This window comes from Solanum verrucosum, unplaced genomic scaffold (assembly GCF_900185275.1).
Source record: "Solanum verrucosum unplaced genomic scaffold, falcon-dt-bn FXZP01000183.1, whole genome shotgun sequence".
NCBI lineage: Eukaryota > Viridiplantae > Streptophyta > Magnoliopsida > Solanales > Solanaceae > Solanum > Solanum verrucosum.
This window is the reverse complement of record NW_026020430.1, coordinates 5,864,486-5,887,096: the sequence shown is the minus strand read 5'-3', so window position 1 is coordinate 5,887,096 and position 22,611 is coordinate 5,864,486. Positions and strand designations below refer to the sequence as shown.

General features: G+C 34.0%; 3 protein-coding genes across 3 annotated transcripts; 1 reads left to right on the top strand and 2 right to left on the bottom strand.

Moving 5' to 3' along the window:
* Positions 1 to 151: 151 nt before the first annotated feature.
* Positions 152 to 8,984, bottom strand: LOC125807371 (uncharacterized). The gene is made up of 8 exons (XM_049487068.1): positions 8,571 to 8,984; positions 8,391 to 8,476; positions 8,215 to 8,309; positions 7,664 to 7,760; positions 1,866 to 1,980; positions 1,608 to 1,762; positions 1,398 to 1,523; positions 152 to 554 (listed from the first exon to the last, which is right to left on the bottom strand). Exons 1-8 carry the CDS (start codon positions 8,881 to 8,883, stop codon positions 327 to 329), a joined length of 1,215 nt encoding a protein of 404 aa, XP_049343025.1. The 5' UTR covers positions 8,884 to 8,984; the 3' UTR covers positions 152 to 326.
* Positions 8,985 to 9,498: 514 nt separating this feature from the next.
* Positions 9,499 to 11,930, bottom strand: LOC125807823 (60S ribosomal protein L19-3-like). Its single transcript, XM_049487553.1, has 6 exons — positions 11,810 to 11,930; positions 11,128 to 11,250; positions 10,523 to 10,836; positions 10,319 to 10,371; positions 10,216 to 10,270; positions 9,499 to 9,549 (listed from the first exon to the last, which is right to left on the bottom strand). Exons 1-6 carry the CDS (start codon positions 11,919 to 11,921, stop codon positions 9,499 to 9,501), a joined length of 708 nt encoding a protein of 235 aa, XP_049343510.1. The 5' UTR covers positions 11,922 to 11,930.
* Positions 11,931 to 19,784: 7,854 nt separating this feature from the next.
* On the top strand, positions 19,785 to 22,496 carry LOC125807544 (pentatricopeptide repeat-containing protein At4g20770). Its single transcript, XM_049487271.1, has one exon. The coding sequence runs from the start codon at positions 19,873 to 19,875 to the stop codon at positions 22,168 to 22,170; it is 2,298 nt and encodes a 765-aa protein (XP_049343228.1). The 5' UTR covers positions 19,785 to 19,872; the 3' UTR covers positions 22,171 to 22,496.
* The last annotated feature ends 115 nt before the right edge of the window (positions 22,497 to 22,611 follow it).

The window sequence follows — 22,611 nt, the reverse complement described above, 5'->3', positions numbered from 1 at the left end:
AAACGAAACGATTCTAGTTTAGACAAGTACAACTGTGTAGTTGGGTTCATTCGAAGGCAAAACTTTTCATCCACGTTTGATATAGCATGCATAAATATTCAACTTACTTTTTTGAGTCATATAACTTTCTTCATTTGGTAAAAACTACAAGTCGAGAAAATGAATTGATTTTCTTTTCATGAAACTTAATTTCATCAACGTCATTGCAGGGTGGGGACAAAGAATAAACAGATCCATCTTAATTCTATTGTTGCCTCTAACCAACTTGAAGCTCCCACTTCTCATGGACGTGGATTGGAAAGGCTAATCCAAACAAGCCAATTTAATTAAAATAGCTTTAGTCCCCCTGAACCATCGGTGAGCTCGGTTAACTTTTGTGAAGCAGCAGCTAATGTTTCCTCACTTTTGCAGAACGCAAACCTGATATATCTTCTGTGGTAGCTAATAGCCGTCAGAGAAAGGTCCTCTAGTTTTGAGGAATTGGTGTGGAAGAATACACAGCCTGGTACAGCAACCACCCCAGCTTGTTTAATCAATTCCTCCACAAAGTCAACCTGAAGTTTATCACTTCCACCATTTAAACATATAAAAGCACGCTAAATAACAAGCTTTGTCAAGTTCTTACAGGCCGTATAAAACTTAATCCAAAAAACTGAACCTATTGCTGGCACAACCAGCAGTTCTCTCACTCAATGTATGTGTCTCCTTGAAGTTCTATACTTTCAAATAAGTTTCTAAACCTTGATGATCAACTAATATAAACCCAACTTCAGGTTGGTTGGAATGGAAAAGTAACAACAACAAACTCAGTGTAATTCCACCTGAGAAGGGTATAGTGTACTAACACCTTACCTTGGGTTATAGTGTACTAACACCTTACCCCACCTGAGAAGGGTATAGTATACTAACTAACACCTTACGTTGGGTATAGTGTACTAACACCTTTCTCCAGTTCTCTAAAAGATAAAAATCTCCGGAAAGTAGAATCATCATACAAGACCATGTATTGTTTCTTCAAATTATCTCAACACACAAGCACAGTTGAGGTAATAAACTGATATTTTGGAGTCAAATACACTTTAATCCAAACTCCGACAATTTTGTAACAAGTAAAGATTAAGGTCCTCTTAAGTGAATCAAATTTCAAGTAGCATTTCTTGGTTGAGCTAAGTTCCTGATCCTAACAAAGTTAAATCCTATCATCCTTCCTTCTCTTCCTCCAACAACCCCCTCTCCCCCGGGTTAAGAAGAAAGAAAGTAAAAGAAGATTTTTCGTCCCTTTTGAACCTTCTGATACCAATTAAATAGGACAGTCCTAATGTAAGGATTTCTATTATGGAAAATAGATATTCATGCTTGAGATGATAATTGAAGAAAGATATTTTGAGAGTATTTACATCAGAAAGTGTGCATGTCCGGGGAAGCTCCATGAATAGGAAAAAGGAACCCTTAGGCATGACGGAGACCTGGAAACCAACTTTTGTAAGCACCTGAGCCAAGTAATCTCTTTTTGATTTATAGTCCTGAGCACCAAAGAAGTGAAGATAGATTAACTAATAAGTTGGAAAGGAAACACCAGTAGAGCTACTAATTGCGAGAAAATTTACTTGTCTCAATGCATCAAAGTACTCGGGGGAACTTCTCAAAGCTGTCAAGGCAGCTTCCTGGAAAGGTGCAGGAGCAGAGTCTGTAATTTTAACATGGATGTTCCTGATTGCAGATGCAAAGTAAGCTGGGCATATTGCCCAGCCAATCCTCCAACCTGAAATAATGAAGATAAATAAGAATTTGATAAATCAACCTACTTACAGAGGTAGGAATGACTTGAACATGCTGGCATTGGAAGCAGGACATCAAATGCTTACCAGTCACACTAAAACTTTTTGACAAGGAAGATGTGATGATGGTCCGCTTCTGCATTCCTGGAAATGTGGCAACTGATGTGTGCCTCTCCCCATCAAAGGTTATATGTTCATATACCTATGAAGTAATTAGATGCTTTAGCTATTAGAGAGAGCACACTTCTGATTATTTGATTATTGTTAGAATAGAAATAAGTATTTCCTACTTAGAATAGAAATAAGAATAGGAATAGGAATAGGAATAAGAATAGGAATCCTAGTTGGAAAAGGATTCCAATGTAGTGTCTATAAATAGGGTCTCAATGTAACTATTTAGATACACAATTCAATAATATTTTTCGTATATATTTCTCACATGGTATCAGAGCATTGGTGAGAACAAACAAGTCACCGTATGTCTATGTCAATTTCCGGTGACTGTTGGGTCTGATTTTGTTATACTTTTTTCTTTCTGTGGGTGTTGTGCGAAAACCAACACCACCACGAGGCTCGGAAAGCCCCCGCGACCAAACCCCAGCCAAAACCACCGGAAAACACCACCCCACGCGCTCTCACGCGCCTATCGGAGGTGGCAGTTTCCGGCGAGATCTGTCTCACGCGCCGGCGCGTGAGGGCTTTTCTGATCATATTTTTTTGAGATTTTTTTGACAGTTGGGGTCGTCCAGCCAATCCGACCAGGCCCATACTGTTTTTGACCAGATCCGATCGCCGGAATTAGAGTTCCAGCTATTTCCAGGCAGTTTCCGGCGACTTTTCTTCGAGATTTGAATTTTCCGAGACAAATTTAGCATAATGTCTTTTGGGTGTGATGTTTTTGGTTCCAAAAATATGGGGATTGGAAGTTCTAGCCCTATAATCACTTCAGAACTTTTATTGGGAAGTTCAAACTATTTATCTTGGGCTTCCTCGGTTGAGTTGTGGTGCAAGGGTCAAGGTGTCCAAGATCACTTAACGAACAAGGCTTATGAGGTAGATGTAAAGGCAAAGACTAGTGAGGAAGATGCAAAAGCCAAAGCACAATGGGAGAAAGTAGATGCTCAATTATGTAGTCTCCTATGGCGTTCTATTGATTTCAAGTTGATGCCCTTGTTTCGCCCATTCCAGACGTGTTATACAGTTTGGGAAAAGGCTCGTGCTTTATACACTAATGACATATCTCGATTCTATGATGTGATATCTCGATTGACCAACTTAAAGAAACAAGAATCCGATATGTCTACTTACTTAGGACAGGTACAGGCAGTCATGGAGGAATTTGACACATTAATGCCAGTTACTACGAATGTGGAAAAACAACAAGAACACAGACAAACATTGTTTCTAGTTCTTACTCTTGCTGGACTTCCTCCTGATCATGATTCTGTACGTGATCAGATTTTAGCTAGCCCTACAGTTCCTACAATCGATGAATTATTCTCTCGTCTCCTTCGTCTTGCGGCACCTCTCAGTCACAAGGTAGTTTCATCACCCACTGTTGACTCATCTATTCTTGCATCTCAAACCTTTGAAAAGCGTACATATCAATCTATGGAGAATCGGCGAGGAGGAGGGCGTTTTGGGAAACCTCGATCCAAGTGTAGTCATTGTCATAAGCCTGGACACACTCGTGATATATGTTATATTTTGCATGGTCCACCACCCAGTTATGATCCTATTGTTCTAAAGGAATATAATGAGTTCCTTCGAAATCGCGCAAGTAAACAGACATCTCCACCAGTAGCATATGGTGCTCAACCTAATCAACCATCCAATAATGCTCATATTGCTCAGACAGAATATGATGAGTTCCTTCAGTATCGTGCAAATAAGCAAACGTCTCCACAAGTAGTTTCGGTTGCACAACCTGATGTCTCTGTTGCGGGTAATTCTTTTGCTTGTGTGTCGCAATCTAGTACTCTTGGAACATGGGTCATGGACTCTGGGGCTTCTGATCATATCTCTGGTAATAAATCACTTTTATCCGATATTGTTTATTCACAATCTCTTCCAGCTATTACTTTAGCCAATGGGATCCAAACCAAACCAAAAGGGGTTGGAAAAGCCAAACCCCTATCTTCTGTCACCCTAGACTCTGTTCTTTATGTCCCTGGTTCTCCTTTTAATCTAGCATCTGTTAGTCGTTTGACGAAAGCCCTACATTGTAGCATAACTTTTTTCGATGATTTTTTTCTCATGCAGGACCGCAGTACGGGACAGATGATTGGAACAGGACATGAATCACAAGGCCTTTACTATCTTACCTCTTCAAATTCCTTAGCAGCATGCTCCGTTACAGATTCCCCAGATTTAATTCACAAACGTTTGGGACATCCGAGTCTATCCAAACTGCAAAAGATGGTGCCTAGTTTGTCTAGTTTATCCACATTAGATTGTGAGTCGTGTCAACTTGGGAAACACACTCGTGCTACGTTTTCTCGTAGTACTGAGGGTCGTTCAGAGTCTATTTTTTCATTAGTTCATTCTGATATTTGGGGTCCTAGTAGAGTCAGTTCCACCTTAGGATTTCGTTATTTTGTTAGTTTCATTGATGATTATTCAAAATGTACTTGGGTTTTCTTAATGAAAGATCGTTCTGAGTTATTTTCTATTTTCAAAAGTTTCTTTGCTGAAATACAAAATCAGTTTGGTGTTTCTATTCGTACTTTTCGTAGTGATAATGCCTTAGAATACTTATCCTCCCAATTTCGGGAGTTTATGACTCACCAAGGCATTATTCACCAGACTACTTGTCCATACACCCCTCAACAAAATGGTGTAGCTGAAAGAAAAAATCGGCATCTTATTGAGACCGCTCGTACTCTTCTCCTTGAATCCAATGTTCCATTGCGTTTTTGGGGAGATGCAGTTCTTACGTCTTGTTATTTGATAAATAGAATGCCCTCTTCTTCTATTCAGAATCAGGTTCCCCATTCCATACTGTTTCCTCAGTCACATCTCTATCCTATCCCTCCTCGTGTCTTTGGGAGCACATGCTTCGTTCATAACTTAGCCCCAGGAAAAGATAAATTAGCTCCTCGTGCCCTCAAATGTGTCTTTCTTGGTTACTCTCGAGTCCAAAAAGGGTATCGTTGTTATTCACATGATCTTCATCGATACCTTATGTCTGCTGATGTTACATTTTTTGAGTCTCAGCCTTACTATACATCTTCTGATCATCCTGATGTCTCTATGGTCTTACCCATACCTCAGGTTTTACCTGTGCCAACCTTTGTGGAATCTACGGTTACTTCTACATCTCCAGTTGTAGTGCCACCACTACTAACTTATCATCGCCGTCCACGTCCAACCCTAGTCCCAGATGATTCATGTCATGCGCCAGACCCTGCTCCTACTGCGGACTTGCCTCCTCCTAGCCAACCGCTTGCACTTCAAAAAGGTATACGATCCACTCGAAATACTAACCCACGTTATACCTTCTTAAGTTATCATCGTCTATCATCACCCCATTATGCATTTGTGTCGTCTTTGTCCTCTATTTCCATTCCTAAGACTACAGGTGAAGCACTTTCTCATTCTGGATGGAGGCAGGCTATGGTTGATGAGATGTCTGCTTTACATAAGAGTGGTACTTGGGAGCTTGTCTCCCTTCCTGCAGGTAAATCTACTGTTGGTTGTCGTTGGGTTTATGCAGTCAAAATTGGTCCAGACGGTCAGGTTGATCGACTTAAGGCTCGCCTTGTTGCCAAAGGGTATACTCAGATATTTGGGCTAGATTATAGTGACACTTTCGCTCCTGTGGCTAAAATTGCATCTGTTCGTCTTTTTCTATCTATGGCTGTCGTTCGTCATTGGCCTCTTCATCAGTTGGACATTAAGAATGCTTTTCTGCATGGTGATCTTGAGGAAGAAGTCTATATGGAGCAACCACCTGGTTTTGTTGCTCAGGGGGAGTCTAGTAGCCTTGTATGTCGATTGCGCAGGTCACTCTATGGTCTAAAACAGTCTCCTCGAGCTTGGTTCGGGAAGTTCAGCACAGTAATTCAGGAGTTTGGCATGACTCGTAGTGGAGCTGATCACTCTGTGTTTTATCGGCATTCTGCACCAAGTCGATGTATCTATTTGGTTGTTTACGTTGATGATATTGTTATCACCGGTAATGATCAAGATGGTATCACCGATTTGAAGCAACATCTCTTTAAGCACTTCCAAACTAAAGACCTTGGCAGATTGAAGTATTTTCTAGGTATTGAGGTTGCTCAGTCTAGATCAGGTATTGTTATTTCTCAGCGCAAGTATGCCTTAGACATTCTTGAGGAGACATGGATGATGGGATGTAGACCTGTTGACACTCCTATGGATCCGAATGTTAAACTTCTTCCAGGACAGGGGGAGCCACTTAGTAATCCTGAAAGGTATAGACGACTTGTTGGAAAGTTGAATTATCTCACAGTGACTAGACCTGACATCTCTTTTCCTGTGAGTGTTGTAAGTCAGTTTATGACTTCCCCTTGTGATAGTCATTGGGAAGCAGTTGTTCGTATTCTGCGATATATAAAGTCAGCTCCCGGTAAAGGACTACTCTTTGAGGATCAAGGCCATGAGCATATCATTGGATATACAGACGCTGATTGGGCAGGATCACCCTCTGACAGACGTTCGACATCCGGATATTGTGTTTTAGTAGGAGGTAATTTGGTGTCGTGGAAGAGCAAGAAACAGAATGTGGTTGCTCGATCTAGTGCAGAATCAGAATATCGAGCAATGGCGACAGCAACTTGTGAGCTAGTTTGGATCAAACAGTTGCTGGGAGAACTAAAATTTGGCAAAGTTGATAAGATGGAACTTGTGTGTGATAATCAAGCGGCTCTTCATATCGCATCAAATCCAGTGTTTCATGAAAGGACTAAGCACATTGAGATTGACTGTCACTTTGTCAGAGAAAAGATACTCTCGGGAGATATTGTTACGAAATTTGTGAAGTCAAATGATCAGCTTGCAGATATCTTCACCAAGTCCCTCACATGTCCTCGTATTAATTACATCTGTAACAAGCTAGGTACATATGATTTGTATGCACCAGCTTGAGGGGGAGTGTTAGAATAGAAATAAGTATTTCCTACTTAGAATAGAAATAAGAATAGGAATAGGAATAGGAATAAGAATAGGAATCCTAGTTGGAAAATGATTCCAATGTAGTGTCTATAAATAGGGTCTCAATGTAACTATTTAGATACACAATTCAATAATATTTTTCGTATATATTTCTCACAATTATGAATTCAACACTTTCTCAAATCGCAAACCTGCCTTATGAAGTAATTAGATGTTTTAGCTATTAGAAAGGGCAAACTTCTGATTTATTTGATTATGTCTTCAACACTTCTGCAAGTGTGAAGCTGCCTTATTAAGAGAAAAAAGCAAGAAACTTGTTAACCATAAATTAACATAATATCCTCTGTATGTGTCTATAACCAGGGAGTAACACTATTGACGCATGCAACATCCATCCAAAGTATGAGGGTTGAAGAAACACGCCTACTAAGGGAAAAAGGGTCAAACAAACAAGATAAGACATTGTTCTTCTATTGATACTTCACCAGAAGTTTTTTAGGAGTGAAAAGTTTTAGCAGTGCAAATTGCATCTCTCTTTCTATTTTTCTTCTCTTTTCTTATGGGGTTCACGGTGGAGTAGTAAATATAAAGTTCATTCTGTAGATTAGCTTGAACAAGGGACTGAATATACTTATTTGTTACTTCTCAAAGAATTCTTCAGATTAGGTTGAACAAAAGAACTGAATATACTTATTTCGTTGCTTTCCGTTTTCTTTGAAAAGTGCAAGATGTGTCAAAGTGAAGCAAACCTCATCTGTTACAACTAGAATATCCCAGGTCCGGCAAGCTCCAGCAATAATCTCAAGCTCATCCTTTGTGAAAACCTTTCCAGTTGGATTGTGAGGGCTGCAGCATATCCAATGGTAAAATTGATCATCTGTTTAAAATCTTCTTCGTCTAGCATGTTGTACACTATACATGCAACTACAAAACTGAACCTTGTCAATTATTGGTTCAACTAAAAGAACGAAAAGCTTATGATTTCCTGAAACAGAACATGTGTAATGAGAATGTAAGCATCTTTGGCACAACAATAGTAGTGTGATATCTGAATAATCAAGTGAGTCAACCTGAGGTGATTTGAAGCAAAACTCTACCATTTGTGTCTATTGTTTAATCCAGATAACTTTTAGTACATAAGTCAACCCATTAGCTTTGTGGAAATGTAAAGGTTTTTTCCACATTGTTGTCAAATTAAGCTAATGAATGAGTGGAGGACTAACAGCTTCTGTGGCAAAATGTAGAAGAAAGAGCAGAAGTCCACAAGAATTAGGTACAGAGTTGAATCAGAAACTTTTACCTGTTGAGGACAATAGCTTTTGTCCTGGCAGTAAATGACTTTGCTAGTTTATTTGGATCCAGACTCCAATAAGGGGGATCAAGTGCTACATACACCTGTGCATGGAGAAATACAAGTTACATACAATCAATGGTAGATAGATGGATGTACAATTTATAACCTAAATGAAGGCTTACTGGGACCCCGCCAGCCAACCTAATGCATGTTTCATATGTTTCATAGGATGGATCGAATAAGATGACTTCATCACCCTGGTTTATTACTGGACAAATTAAGAAATGAAAGCAGTAATTATTATATGATTTGATTCTCAAAAACAAAACAAAGTACTTAATTGAGATCAGTTTGTAAGCTACTTGCAAACATTGCGGCAGCAAAAGCCTCAGATTGACCACAACATACGACGATATCAGTGAGGGGATCGACATCTAGGCCATGCATTTGTTTGAGTTGATAAGCGAGGTAATCACATATTGCTTGAACATGCCTGTACTGATTGAAGTCAGAGCGGATAGCGGAAATGGCAGCGTCTTTAAGGTAGGAAGGTGCAGGGAAATCAGGGAAACCTTCGGCGAGGTTGACGGCATTGCGTCTTTCGGCAAGATAAGAAAGTTGTTGTATGGGTGAACTTGTTAGCGTTTTCGCTACTGAAGAAAGCTTCTGCTCCATCGATCTTATCTTATCTTCTTGCAATTTTATTTACACACTTATGTTAATGTTCAAATTCTATCCTTTTGTCAGTTTGTGGCTGGCAAGGTAACTAGCTGATACGTCCCTATTGTTTTGCAGCCTAGGTCTCTATTTTAACTCTACAAATAGTAGTTGCAAAGTCTTATCTTTCTATTGTGATTGGAATAGAAACAAAGACCGGAATAGATAAGTGATAAATCTGGTCTTTAACGGGTAGCTAAGAAGTTGCAAATTGGATTGGGTTAGTGAAAAGTGCGTCTGGGTTACAATAACAAAAGAAAATAGTACTTAAAACTTGATTTTGGATTTGGACCCCACACAAGTTGAACCCAACAACTTTCACGTGTTTAGTAGGTGCATGTGGTCTTGTTTCTCATTTGCCTTCTTTTGCCCATTGGTAACCATATGTACTCAAACTTTGCTACTTCTGATTATGGAAAATGTTTTCAAGAGAGGTAGCAACCCTTTATGCAACCGGTTCATGGGTGGAACCAAAGCTGCAAAATAACAGATGTTCATACGGATGATTTGAAGCAAAAGCTGAAATTGCATTGTGGATTATGGATATGCATCATGTTTCTGTTTTGTTACAAATTACAACCCTTTCAGCATTTTGTCACACAAGAATTTTGTCATATCAGCTGTCTGTATAACAAATACAAGTCAATAAGCAAACCGGCAAACCAACTTGCATATCATCTCTCTGTCCGTGAGATCTGGCCAGTACACATGATACCTAAACTCGCTTTATCTTTTTTTTTTTTTTATAACCATGGTACCCACCAAGGCAAGAATAAAAAGATAAAATCACCTAGTGTTTTGTGACTAAAGTTACTTTACCTTTATGGCCATCATGATTTTTTCTTATTGTTACTGTCACTTCTTCTGAAAAATCCTGTTGCATCCGATTGATTTCTCTTTTTACATTTTCAACTGTTCAGGAGTACTTTGATTTATTCTAAATTGGACACTTCAGGTGAGAATTAGTTGCCTCCCCACAATAAAGAGTGTTTCGTCAAATGGACCAAGACAATAGAATAGGACGAAGCAGAATTTATGAAAAGAAGACCGACATAGATACAAAATCATGCTTTTGTCATTTCTACATTTTACCCCCAAAAGAAATATTTCATGTAGTAGGTGCATCACAAAATAATGACAGAGAACAATAATCGAAGTTAATGCATAACTGAAAAGGAATAGCTCGGTTACAATGAGAAAAACGTATCAAAATTTTAAAACGTATCAGGGTTCTAATATTCTCTAAAAGTTGAATAAAGAAGGAATAAATATAGAGCAAGCCCTCCTTACCACATCATCCTCACTTCTTAGATCCCCTGCAAGGGCAAGTCTTGTTAAATTTGTTCTAATAATCACCAAGAGAAAACACATAGCATGTTTGTGGAGAACTTACTGGGCTTGGGTGGCTGCTGCTGCTGCAGGTTGTACTGGCCTCTCCCCTGGTCCCTGAGAATTGGAGGAAATACAAGCTTAACTCCATGCACTGTCAATTCTACGTAAGACAAATTTGTTGACAACTAACAAACAAAATCATGCAAAAACAACTAGCTCTCCTCTCAAACGTGAGAAAACGCCAACAAAATTTACAAATTATTACCTGAGCCAAACGCTCCTCCCTCCTAGCAAACTTTCTTTCCCTACTTGCTTTGTTCTTTGCCCTCCTGGCCTCAAATTGGTCGGACAAGGTCTTCTCTCTAGCCTTTTCAGCCTTTGTTTTGTGAATGTTTTCCATTAGCACACGCTTGTTCTTGAAAACATTACCCTTCACCTTCATGTACATGTCATGATACATGTGCTTGTCAATCTTCTTCGACTCCCTGTACTTGCGAAGCAAGCGCCTAAGGACTCTCATCCTCCTCATCCATAGCACCTTTGTGGGCAACCTAGCCTCTCTAGTACCCTTGCGCTTACCTAAGAAAAGAGTCCTCAATATCAGGAGTCACCGAAACAAACTTCAGCAGCAAAATTTTCATTAAAAGATAAGATTAGGAGCAATGGCATTGTTAAAGCAAGGTTAACATTTCCTCATGCAATATCAATTTCTCTGAAATGAATTATCAATAAACAAATTAATTTGGTCAAAACACAAGGCAAGCTTAAGATTAAAACATAAACCACCTTATGAAGAGAAGTAGTATCTCAAAATAAAAGGCATGCTCCAAATACAATATGATAGCAGTTGTTTCAAAGAGTAGGACTTACCATATCCAGAGTGACGGCCCTTCGTCTTTGCTTCTTTCATTCTGCGGGCACGAGATCTTGAGTGTATTTTGGTGGGTTTCCTGATGATGAAACCATCCTTGACCAACTTTCTGATATTTTGCCCTGCACTCAATGCATAACAGGGGAATTAGAGGCAACCAATTTTCTTTAGAGAGTCTGAGAAATATATCATTAATATCATACTGTAAATAGGAATGTAATTAAAGCAATATGTTCATATATTTTCTATGAACTCCAAAATGTTAAGATCATTTTAGTTCACTGATAAAGAAAATAATGTAATACCAATCACCCACATTTCCAATTCATATTCATATTATAACAACACCAAAAACGAACACCGGTATCTTTTTTGCAGTTGTTAAAAAAAAGGTCAGATATCTTCTAAACAAAGTCTAGTATCTTGAACAACCAAGTGACAGTAAACCATTCCTTGGTCATATATGAAAAACAGGGAAGTTTGATTCAAAAAACTAATCCTCAATTTCAAACTAGTATACATGAGAATGATTCTCCATTGCACTTCAACACTCCAAAAAAATTGTAACATTTCTCCTGAATGAATAAATTTGTGTAAGATCGAATTTCTAGTGTGTGAAGATGTAAAATTTGAAACATAATTCTGAAGAAATAAAAAGGTAGTAAAGAAAAAAGAACGTACGAGAGTTGGCCATGGAGATTTCGTTGCCTTCATTGGGGTCAAGCCAAACCTTGCCCCTCCCACACTTGAGGACGCTGGCAGCAAGCCGCTTCTGTAGCTTCAACGACACCATCTTCCTCTCCCTCCCTGCAGTGCCGATAATTATACTTAAATGCGTTAGGGTTTTTTAAAAGCCGTCCAAGGCAAGGCACTGATGCTCCGACTTACAGTTCATGGGCCGAAGTGGGTGACCAAAAAAATAGGGAAAAATTATGTAATTATAATATGAGATTGATAGGACAATGGCTTATATAAGAGTCCGAATACATTACTCCACCTTTATCATAGCATTATAACATTTTTTTGTGTATAATATATCTGGTACAAAAACATAAAGATAAAAGAATTAACTAAGTATCACTGAAGGAAGCGTGAAAGTAAGCAAGCAAAGTCTATGTTATTGTTAATATATAACCTTAATTGTTTCAAACTTAAATTAATATAAATTTGATATATAGTTATTTATCTGAAACATAACTTATATATATATGATACATAGCTTATATATCGTTTGATATATATCGCGCGAAGAAGCAATATGTACGTAAGTTCTAAAAAATTTGAAATCATTATACTTTGAAAAAAATTCGAAATAAGATGTAACTAGCGACCAAATTGTTAGGATTTTTGTACTTTATTCAAAAAAATATTCAATAACTATGATTGTGAATTTAGGGTGAAGAAAGAGACTCACTTGCCTATTATTCTATTCGTGTTTATTTATTTGTCAAATATTTTCTAATTTGGTTTTCATTTATTTATCAAATATTTTCTAATTTGGTTTCTCTTCTTACTTGTTGTTTTTGACAAATTCAAAAAAAAATTGTTTTTGTCAGGAATAGACACCTCTTTTTATTTACTATTCCAATTTACTTTCTTAATAAATACTAGTCTCACGGCACGTGCGTATCGTATCATATTGTATACAATATTGTAAAATATAATTAATATTACTAAATTAAAGCTTTGTCGTAAATAATTATAATTGAAAGAACATAGAACAAGTGATTATAAATGTTTAATACATATTATCATAGAATTACTTATTTTTGAGATCAAAATGACAAGATATCATTGATACTATTCAAAATACATTCAACGATTAAATATGGGGAGATAATGATATTTCTTTAGTAGTATTATTTTTCACTTCACTCAATTATATAAAAAAGTTTAAGCAACGGTATAGAAATAAATATCAATATACAAAAGGTCACCAGAGGCCCTCCTCTTGACGTTATGACCATAAATGATGGACACCATGGAAGTGCAATTTTCTCTTAAATATACATACTTGAAATTTAATATGTGCATAACACTAATGACGATTACCATAAATATTTCAATATTTTATCTTTATAAGTAATATATCTTTTTAAAAAATTATTACTCAACTATTATTTGAGTAAGACTATCATAGAGAAATAGTTTATACAGACAAAAAATATAACCTCAAAAATTAGTTCTAAAGAAAATTAGGAGATTATAGTGAAATGTTGTTATAACAAATTATAGTTAAATAAAGGTTTGAGTGTATGTCAAATATTTAGCTTGACAAATTCTTTGTTATATATATATATATATATATATATATATATATATATATAAAAGTAGCATAATTTAATTTTAATATATGAACAACATTACCTATTATGAAAAATATTTCATTTCTTTAAGTTTCTATCTTATCTTTGTAAAATTGTAGTCTTCTCCTTTTTTCTGTCGCATGCATATCATATGGTAGTTGTCTAATAAAAGTATCAAGTATCTTGTATGGTGATAAAAAACAATAAAAAAATAACATATATGATAAAGTTTTAAATATTATTTATAGAATTTTTATTTGATATAAGATAATTTTATGATCAACCACAATTTTCTTATCTATTTTTATATGGCTATCAAGGAGCGTATCTTGCAACATAACATTTTCTCAGATTAAAATGAACACAAAATATCACAGGAAATTCATGCATAAAAAAATTCATACTCAATACAAATATAAAAAAGAACAAATATATTGAACAATTCATAGCCAATGAAGAAGGAAGACGAAAATATATGTTCATGCTATATTCACTCTAGTGTTTCATTTTTTGAAATCTCAACACTCTACTTTCTCCGTTCATTTTTACTTAAATTTCTATCCAAAAACTAATTATTATCATGCCTATATTATCATATTATAATTAAAAGTAAAATATGTTTTCGAAATAGTGGACTAAACATCAAAACTAATAATTAAATGGACTACGTTGATGCCCGTTGTTTTAGCAAAATTAAGAAGAAATTTCTTCATTTGAGGGTAAAAACATAAAAAAAAAAAATAGAAAAAATAAATAAGAAATATCTTACCTCAATCATGTGTCCTTTTTTCATATTTTTTATTACTATTGTCCCACAACTTGATCAATTAATTTTTTTTTAGAAAAAATAATTCACGATGTGTGTATTCATCAATTTTTACTCATTATGTGAACACAAATTATTAAGTTCTCTCTCGAATTAAAACACAAAAGAAATTAATTAAAGAATCAAAATAATAAAATGAAATGAAAATTCCCTTGCACTATCTATAGAACTTTTCTGTGTGAAGCAAAGTTCACAGTTAATTGCACATTTCTCTTTTCTCTTCTTCTTTTTCTTGAATAGAAAGTCAATACTTAAATTCCAACGATAAGCGCATCAACGAAACATATCAATGGATTAGGGATGAATCATTGATGAAACTGTTAAGTGATATCAAATAGTCACAGAAAAGAGATCCCCAAAAATTTATAAGGAGTGGATCGTTGTGATTTATGACCAAAGAAAGATGAAAGTTGAAATTGTTGTGACTATTTGTAGGAAATAAGTCTTTTTTTTTAATAAATAAAATATGTAGGTTAATTAAAAGTGTATTTATATTCTAAAATAATACAAATAATATTGAAGTATGTATGTGATGAAAATCGTAAAAGGAAAATACAAGTATGAATTGATGAATAAGTTGCTACAATTTATTCACCAACTATTTCTTATGTAGTACCTCGAGTTTCGTTGAATTTCAAACTTGATCAATTGTTGCAAATAACACTTGAGATTTTTTAAGAAGATGAAGAGTAGAAAACTTGAAAAACTGTAGTATAAAAGTAAGAGGAAACACTTCTATTTATAGCTAACAAATAGTGTTATGAATAGGTGCTAATTGTGCCTTATCAGAAAAGTCACAACCCTTTGAAAAAGTCACAACTTATCAGAAAAGGCACAATGCTTTGAAAAAGTCACAACCCTTTGAAAAAATCACAACCCTTCTGAAAAGTCACAACTCATCGGAAATGTCACAAACCGTCAAAAAAGTTTCAACCCTTCAAAAAAGTCACAATTCATCGAAAAAGTCACAACCCTTTAATGTGAAAAAGTATCTATATTTAATATTATATAAGTAATTAATTAAATTAAAATAAATAAATTGTGTATTTTTTAATTAACGGTATAGTAATTCAACATTCATTTTTAAAAGTTCATACTTTTGAGATAGTATAGAAGATAGATAGATAGATAGATAGATAGATAGATGTCAAGTCAAAATTCGATAAGAATAAGAATCACCAATTAGTTATTGGGCTGTAGATAAGTATAAGTATACAGTGAAATTGGTCAAATGTAGATAAAGGGTTGGCTTTTTTATGCTATCAAGAGACAATGACATTCTTTCATGCTCAATTTCAAGTTTTACTATATATATTAGGGAACATGTCCATGCTTTGCGCGAGGATTAATAGATATGTGTTAGGATGTTTTTTATTTTGGATTAATTATATCATTATATTATTTGAGCATATCATTATCTTTTCATTTGAAATGATGATACATAATGAAACTTATCAAATTTAGATACTATCTATTTAATGTGAATAATACATTCTTAATGAATAAGTCAGAATATATACTCTATTAAAAAAATACTTTATTTTCATTGCTAAAATATATAAATACATCAACAACGGACCAACATTCTTTATTAGATTGATGTTTAGAGAATATATTCTCTAATCATAATTTATTTCAGCTCCCTATTACGTAGAAACCAATACATGAAAGATGTCATGTCATTCTTTGTTTGTTTGATCTTGTGAAACTCCTCTGTATATATATTTTTTCAATTGCTCTTGTTCCTTTCTGAAATATGCAATTCGCTCTTGCATAATATTTTCATACATCACTTTAACCGATTTGCTTGATTGTTCAATTGTATCTGTATTCAAAAATAAATATTTAGAAGAACAATTTAATATAGTCATGAATATCATTAATATTTTACCTTGACAATTCTCTGAACTAATTATTTGAAGCCAATTTTTATATTTTTTTTATCCATTGTAGTACTTCTGTATAAGTATTTGTCAAAGTCAGATAGAGTATTGCAATAAATGGTAAGTTCCATATAATAATATTGGATATTGAAAAACTAACCTCAATTAACCACTATGAGCCGATGGTGACTATGAAGATAAATGGTGTGTGTGGATCTTTATTATTTTGTTTGTGGTATTTATATCACTTTTTTGATGTATTGATTGTGCTACCATTTAATTGTATGAATTAATTATTTGGATTTGTTAAATGTTTGTGTAAAGGTAAGTGTGAAAATTTTGTAAATAATTGGAGAAAAGTTGGGGATTCGTATTGTTTTTATTTATTTATTATGAAATATATGGTATCGATTTATTATGGAGATATAGTAAATAAAAAGGTGTAGAGAAATATATATAGATAAGTTTTCACATTGATCATGTAGATCAGCGTGAATATTTTGAAATTAAAAAATAAGTGTATTTTACAACTTTTTCCATTGGTTGTGATCTCCATTTATTCTTTTAAATAATGAGATTATTTATGAAATTGTTACAACTTGATGTAAAAATAAGTGTAAGACATTTTGAGAAAGAATAGGCAAAATGTTGAATTTGTATTTTTTTTTTAATTAATTCGGGTAAAGTTGTAGAGAGTATCGCGAGAGAGGTTGAGAGTCTTTGTCAGAGGGTAAAATATGAGGTAGGCACTTGCTTGTGTTACTGATTTGTTATATAAATAAAGGGAAAGGTGGACAAAAATTGCTTAGTATGGTGTTATTGTATAGAAAGTAATCCACACATATTAGATCATGATATGGCGCTACATAAATCTTGGGATTTAAAAGACTTTTATAGATTTAATTTAAAATACTACTAAGATTTTCAATGATATCCCTGGATGTAATTTAACTTCAAGCACTCATCCATGAAAACACCAATGGCATGAACATGAAAGAAATAATTATATGTTAATATCATTATTTTAAAGTTATAACTGAAGATTGATGTCTCAATTGAAGAAAATATATATTTAAAATATCTTACTTTTCATCCCTCCTCATCATTGCTACTACAATTTATTACATTTTCTACCTTCTATTTTTGTAATTCTTAATTTTATTTATTTATCTCTCCAGTTTATTACCATAATTAATTATTCTTATTCGCAAAAAATTCTTTTTCCTTAATAAGTTTTTTTCCTTTAATTTATAAAATTTGAATAAAAAATAAATCTCAAATATTTTCTTTTTCTTTTTCCGTGATATTACTGCAACATGTTATATTTTTTTATTTATTCTCATTGTTACTGTAAAAAAAAATTAATTCATCATCCCACCTTCTATTTCTAAGGTTTTCTAAATAAAATCTTATCTATCTCTCATTCTTATTATCATAACTATTAAATTATTATTATTCTCCAAATTTCTCTTTTTTTTCTTATTTTTTCTCTCTTGACCTATAAAATATATATAAAAAAAGAATAAAAAATATCTCTTTGACCAAAAATCATAATTCTCCTTTTTCTTCTTTTCTTGAGTTCTAAAATATTTTTTTAATTATATTTTATGTTAAAAAGCTTAAAAGAAGTTATAAAATAGTGTCTAACTTAATATTTTTGTAAAACATGGTTATGATACTTACCTTTATATTATTAATTATGATAAATATATTTACCTTATTTATCTCTCTTCTCTTTATTGTCTTTCATCTCTCCTTATCATCAATTTACTCATTATTTTTTCTTAAATTTGTTTCTCCACCTTATTATCATAAACTCAAAATTTTTTACAAAATAGTGTCTTATTTAATACAATATTTTTTAACATAGTTATGATACTCACCTTTATATTATTATACATTATGATAAATATATTTACCTTATTTATCTCTCTTCTCACTATTACTACAATTTATTGTCTTTTATCTCTCATTATCATTGCTACAATTTACTCAATATTTTTTCTTAAATTCGTTTTTTAACCTTCCCATTTTTATAGTTTTTTTAAAATCAAAAATCTTATTATCTCTCCACCTTATTATCATAAACTCAAAAAAATTATAAAATAGTGTCTTATTTAATATAATATTTTTGTAACATTATTATGATACTCACCTTTATATTATGATAAATATATTTACTTATTTATCTCTCTTCTCATCATTACTACGATTTATTGCCTTCCATACCTCCTTATCATTACTACAATTTTTTATTTTATTTTTACCTTTTTAGTAGTTTTTTTAATGAAAAATTTTATTATCTCTCCTCCTTAAACATATCCTTATTGTCATGATTTATTATTATTATTCACAAAAAAATTCTTCTTTTGATCTATAAAATCAATTTAATTTTTTTTAAAAAAAACAAATGCCTTATTTATCTCTCTCCTCATAGTACTGCTATTTATTATTTTTTCTTAAATTCCTCTTTCTATCTTCTATTTTTTAAAGTTTTTTAAAGAAAAATAATATCATCGATCTCTCTTCCTTATTATCATAATTTATTATTATTCAAGAAAAAATTTATTCTTTCCTTATTTTTTTCCCTTTTGATCTATAAAATTTGCCAAAAAAATCTCTTTGACTATATTATAATTAGTTTTTTTTCTCCTATTCTTGACTTCATATATTTTTTGTTATTTATGTACTATGTTAAAAAAATTCAAAAATACTATAAACTATAATCTTATTTACTTTTTAAGTAGTTATATATATTAAGTTTAATTGATATATTTTTATAATTTCATATTTCAAATGTTAAATAAAAAAAGTAGAAAGAGAGAGAACTGACTACAAATAAAGTAAAATAAAAAGTAACTCTTTTAACTTCTTTTCCTTTTCCGTGTTTTCTTTTTATGGTAGTTCTTTTAAATTTTTTCTTTCCTTTTACTTTTTACTCAATTTATTACTATCTTCTTACTTTTATCTATATTTTTTACTATCATAAAAGAGAATCAAAAATCTATTTTCCCTTTTCATATCATTTCAGTACTCTCTATACTCATTATTTGTAAATAAAAAAGATTAATTGAAATGAATAAAAAAAAAATAAAAAATTGAGAAAATAAATAAATAAGAATGGTGGTCATAGAGAGGTGCCACATATGATTGCTTAAATTCAGCTTTATGCCACATAGGATTACTTAGATTTAGTTATATATTTATATATATATATATATATATATATATATATATATATATATATATATATATATAGAGATTTCGTGATTATTTGATACCTTTCTAACTCTATGCCTGGCACAATTTGTTTATTTTTATTTGTCGTTGTTTGATTTGGCACACTTATTAATAAAATAATTATTGATATAAGTATTTTATCAAACTATCCATACTAAATGATATTTAGTGTTAGATCTTAAAAAATAATTTAAAAAATAAGTATTTACTGTTAAAAAACAAACATGAAAAAAATAATTTGTATTTTCTTGATACTCAAAACTCAAAAGTAACAAATAAAAATAAAATTTCATTTTAAGAATAATTGACAAGTAAAAAATGAATGGAGTGAGTATATGGCTCTGTTCGCATGAGGATCACCCATATACATACGCAATTTTACAAGTCATTTCTAAAGTAGTAGAAAACAAAAGAAAGAAAAAAAATTCTGCTACTCGATCGCCTAGTATTACTATTATCTACTTTGTTTTATTACAAAAATAAAATAAAATGCATGCCAGGATCAACACTGCCTACTTGGTAAATCTCTTACAAACCTCCATTGACACCAAAGCTTACACTGCAGGCAAACTTCTCCATGCCCATATACTACGAATTGGCCTTTCTGCTGATACATTCCTCCTAAACCGTCTCATAGAATTGTATTCCAAATCTGGTCATATTCACACCGCACGACACCTGTTCGATCAAATGCTTCAACCAAATATATATTCTTGGCACTCCCTCTTGACTGCTTATTGTAAGCAAGGTCAGCTTGACAACGCCCATGAGCTATTTTCGAATATGCCTGAAAGAAATAGTGTATCATGGAACACTCTCATCAGTGCATTTGCTCGAAACCGTCATGAAACAAAGGCCTTGGAGGTTTATTCTCAAATGAACGCACATGGTTTCTCACCGACCCATATCACATTCGCCAGCGTTTTAAGCGCCTGTGGTGGGTTGGCTGAATTGGAGTACGGCAGGGTGTCTCATGCTTCTGCTGTCAAGTATGGGCTTCACAAGAATGTGTATGTTGGGAATGCTTTGTTGAGCTTGTATGTAAAATGTAGCTGCCCTTGGGATGCGTTGATAGCCTTTAGGGAGTTGGATGAGCCTAATGAGGTTTCCTTCACGGCAATGATGTGTGGATTGGTAGATAATCACCAAGTGGAAGAGGCATTTGAAATGTTTAGGTTAATCCAGAGGAGTGGAATTAGGATTGACTCTGTTTCATTGTCTAGTGTACTGAGAGGTTGCGCTAAACGTGGGGGTTTGAATTTTGGTTGGAATGGTGAGACTGATAGTGATCTACCTAATACGCAGGGGAAGCAAGTCCATTGTTTCACCATTAAACTTGGATTTCAAGGAGACCTTCACGTGTGTAACTCCTTGCTTGACATGTATGCAAAAAATGGTGACATGGAAAGTGCTGTAGTATTGTTTGGAAACCTTTCTGAAACTAGTACTGTTTCTTGGAATGTTATGATAAGTGGGTTTGGACAGAATCATGATAAAGAAAGAGCGATGGAGTACATGGAAAGGATGCGGGGTATGGGTGTTGAACCAGATGAGGTTACTTACATAAATATGCTCACGGCTTGTGTTAAATCAGGGGATGTTGAAAATGGCCGCTTGATATTTGAGAGCATGGCTTGCCCTAGCTTGATTTCATGGAATGCTATTCTTTCAGGCTATTCACAGAATGAGGAACATCTCAAGGCACTAAAGCTTTTCAGAGAGATGCAATTTCAAAATCTGCGACCTGATCGGACCACTTTGGCTATCATACTTAGTTCATGTTCTGAGATAGGGTTTCTAGAAAGTGGGGTGCAGGTCCATGCTACTTCATTAAAGTGTGTCTGTCCTAGAGACATATATATAGCTAGTGGTCTTATTGGTATGTACCTAAAATGTGGTAGAGTAGAAGCGGCTGTACGTATTTTTGATGGGCTCACTCAAGCAGATATAGTCTGTTGGAATTCTCTAATTACTGGTTTATCCTATAATTCATTGGATAAAGAAGCTTTTACTTTCTTTAAGCGAATGCTACAGATGGGGATGTTACCTAATGAGTTTTCATTTGCTACTACACTGAGTTGTTGTACAAAGCTATCCTCATTATCGCAAGGGAGACAACTTCATGGGCTGATAATTAAAGATGGGTATGCTAATGAAGTTGTAGTTGGAAGTACTCTGATTGACATGTATTCCAAATGTGGCGATGTAGATGAGGCCAGGGTACATTTTGACATGATGCCCTATAAGAATACAATTACATGGAACGAAATGATACATGGCTATGCACAAAATGGTTGTGGAGATGAAGCTATTTTCTTGTATGAAGACATGATTTGTTCAGGAGGAAAACCTGATGTTATAACTTTTATTGCCGCTCTAACTGCTTGTAGTCACTCTGGGCTTGTCAGCCTGGGGCTTAAGATATTCAACTCAATGCAGCAACAATATGGGTTGATGCCACTTGTTGATCATTACACTTGCATGATTGATTGTTTGGGTCGCGCTGCCCGGTTTAGTGAAATAGAAGAACTCATTGATAAGATGTCATGCAAAGATGACTCTGTTGTCTGGGAGGTTTTGCTTAGTTCCTGTAGGCTCCATGGAAATGTAACTTTAGCAAGGCGGGCAGCAGAGGAGCTAATCCGTCTTAATGCGCAGAATTCCGCCCCTTATGTGCTTCTAGCAAATATGTATACATCGTTAGGGAGATGGGATGATACAGAGGAAATTAGAGCTGCTATGTTGGAAAGGCAGGTAACTAAGGATCCTGGTTTTAGCTGGGGGTGAATTTTTGAATAAGTAGCAAGTGTAGCAGGCTGCTTTAAATTTTGACAGACAGCTTAAGTTAAAGATGCCCCTGTTTGCTAATGGCAGGAAATTTTTGCATCTGTCTCAACTACTTGTAGGTAGTTGATATGCTCTGTTATAGCTGATCAAGCTCGGATTTCTCAAAAGGACCTTCCAATTTTTTAGATATTATTTCAATGTACTGTTTAGTCTCCGTAAAAAGCACTATTTCTTGGCCAATGTCATAGGCGGGTCATAGATTTCTCGTGTGTAGTAGCTTCTCATTTTCCCAATCGAGGGATAAAAATTCTGGATATTCTTCTTTCTTCTACTGGCTACTGATATTGATACTCTTTACTTCTGTGTTTGTATCATTTTTCTGGGCTAGCAGGATACAACTATGACTTACTGGAACTAAGAGGCTCCAAGTCATTGTCAACT

Excerpts from the sequence above, each read along its gene's own strand:
- LOC125807371 (XM_049487068.1), bottom strand. The coding sequence starts at position 8,883 with ATGGAGCAGAAGCTTTCTTCAGTAGCGAAAACGCTAACAAGTTCACCC. Across the intron at positions 8,310-8,390 it reads GGTTGGCTGGCGGGGTCCCA|GTGTATGTAGCACTTGATCC; the intron begins GTAAGCCTTCAT and ends CTCCATGCACAG. Across the intron at positions 1,524-1,607 it reads ACTTTGATGCATTGAGACAA|GACTATAAATCAAAAAGAGA; the intron begins GTAAATTTTCTC and ends TTTGGTGCTCAG.
- LOC125807823 (XM_049487553.1), bottom strand. The coding sequence starts at position 11,921 with ATGGTGTCGTTGAAGCTACAGAAGCGGCTTGCTGCCAGCGTCCTCAAG. Across the intron at positions 10,837-11,127 it reads GGGCCGTCACTCTGGATATG|GTAAGCGCAAGGGTACTAGA; the intron begins GTAAGTCCTACT and ends CTCTTTTCTTAG. Across the intron at positions 10,372-10,522 it reads GGGAGGAGCGTTTGGCTCAG|GGACCAGGGGAGAGGCCAGT; the intron begins GTAATAATTTGT and ends TCCAATTCTCAG.
- LOC125807544 (XM_049487271.1), top strand. The coding sequence starts at position 19,873 with ATGCATGCCAGGATCAACACTGCCTACTTGGTAAATCTCTTACAAACC.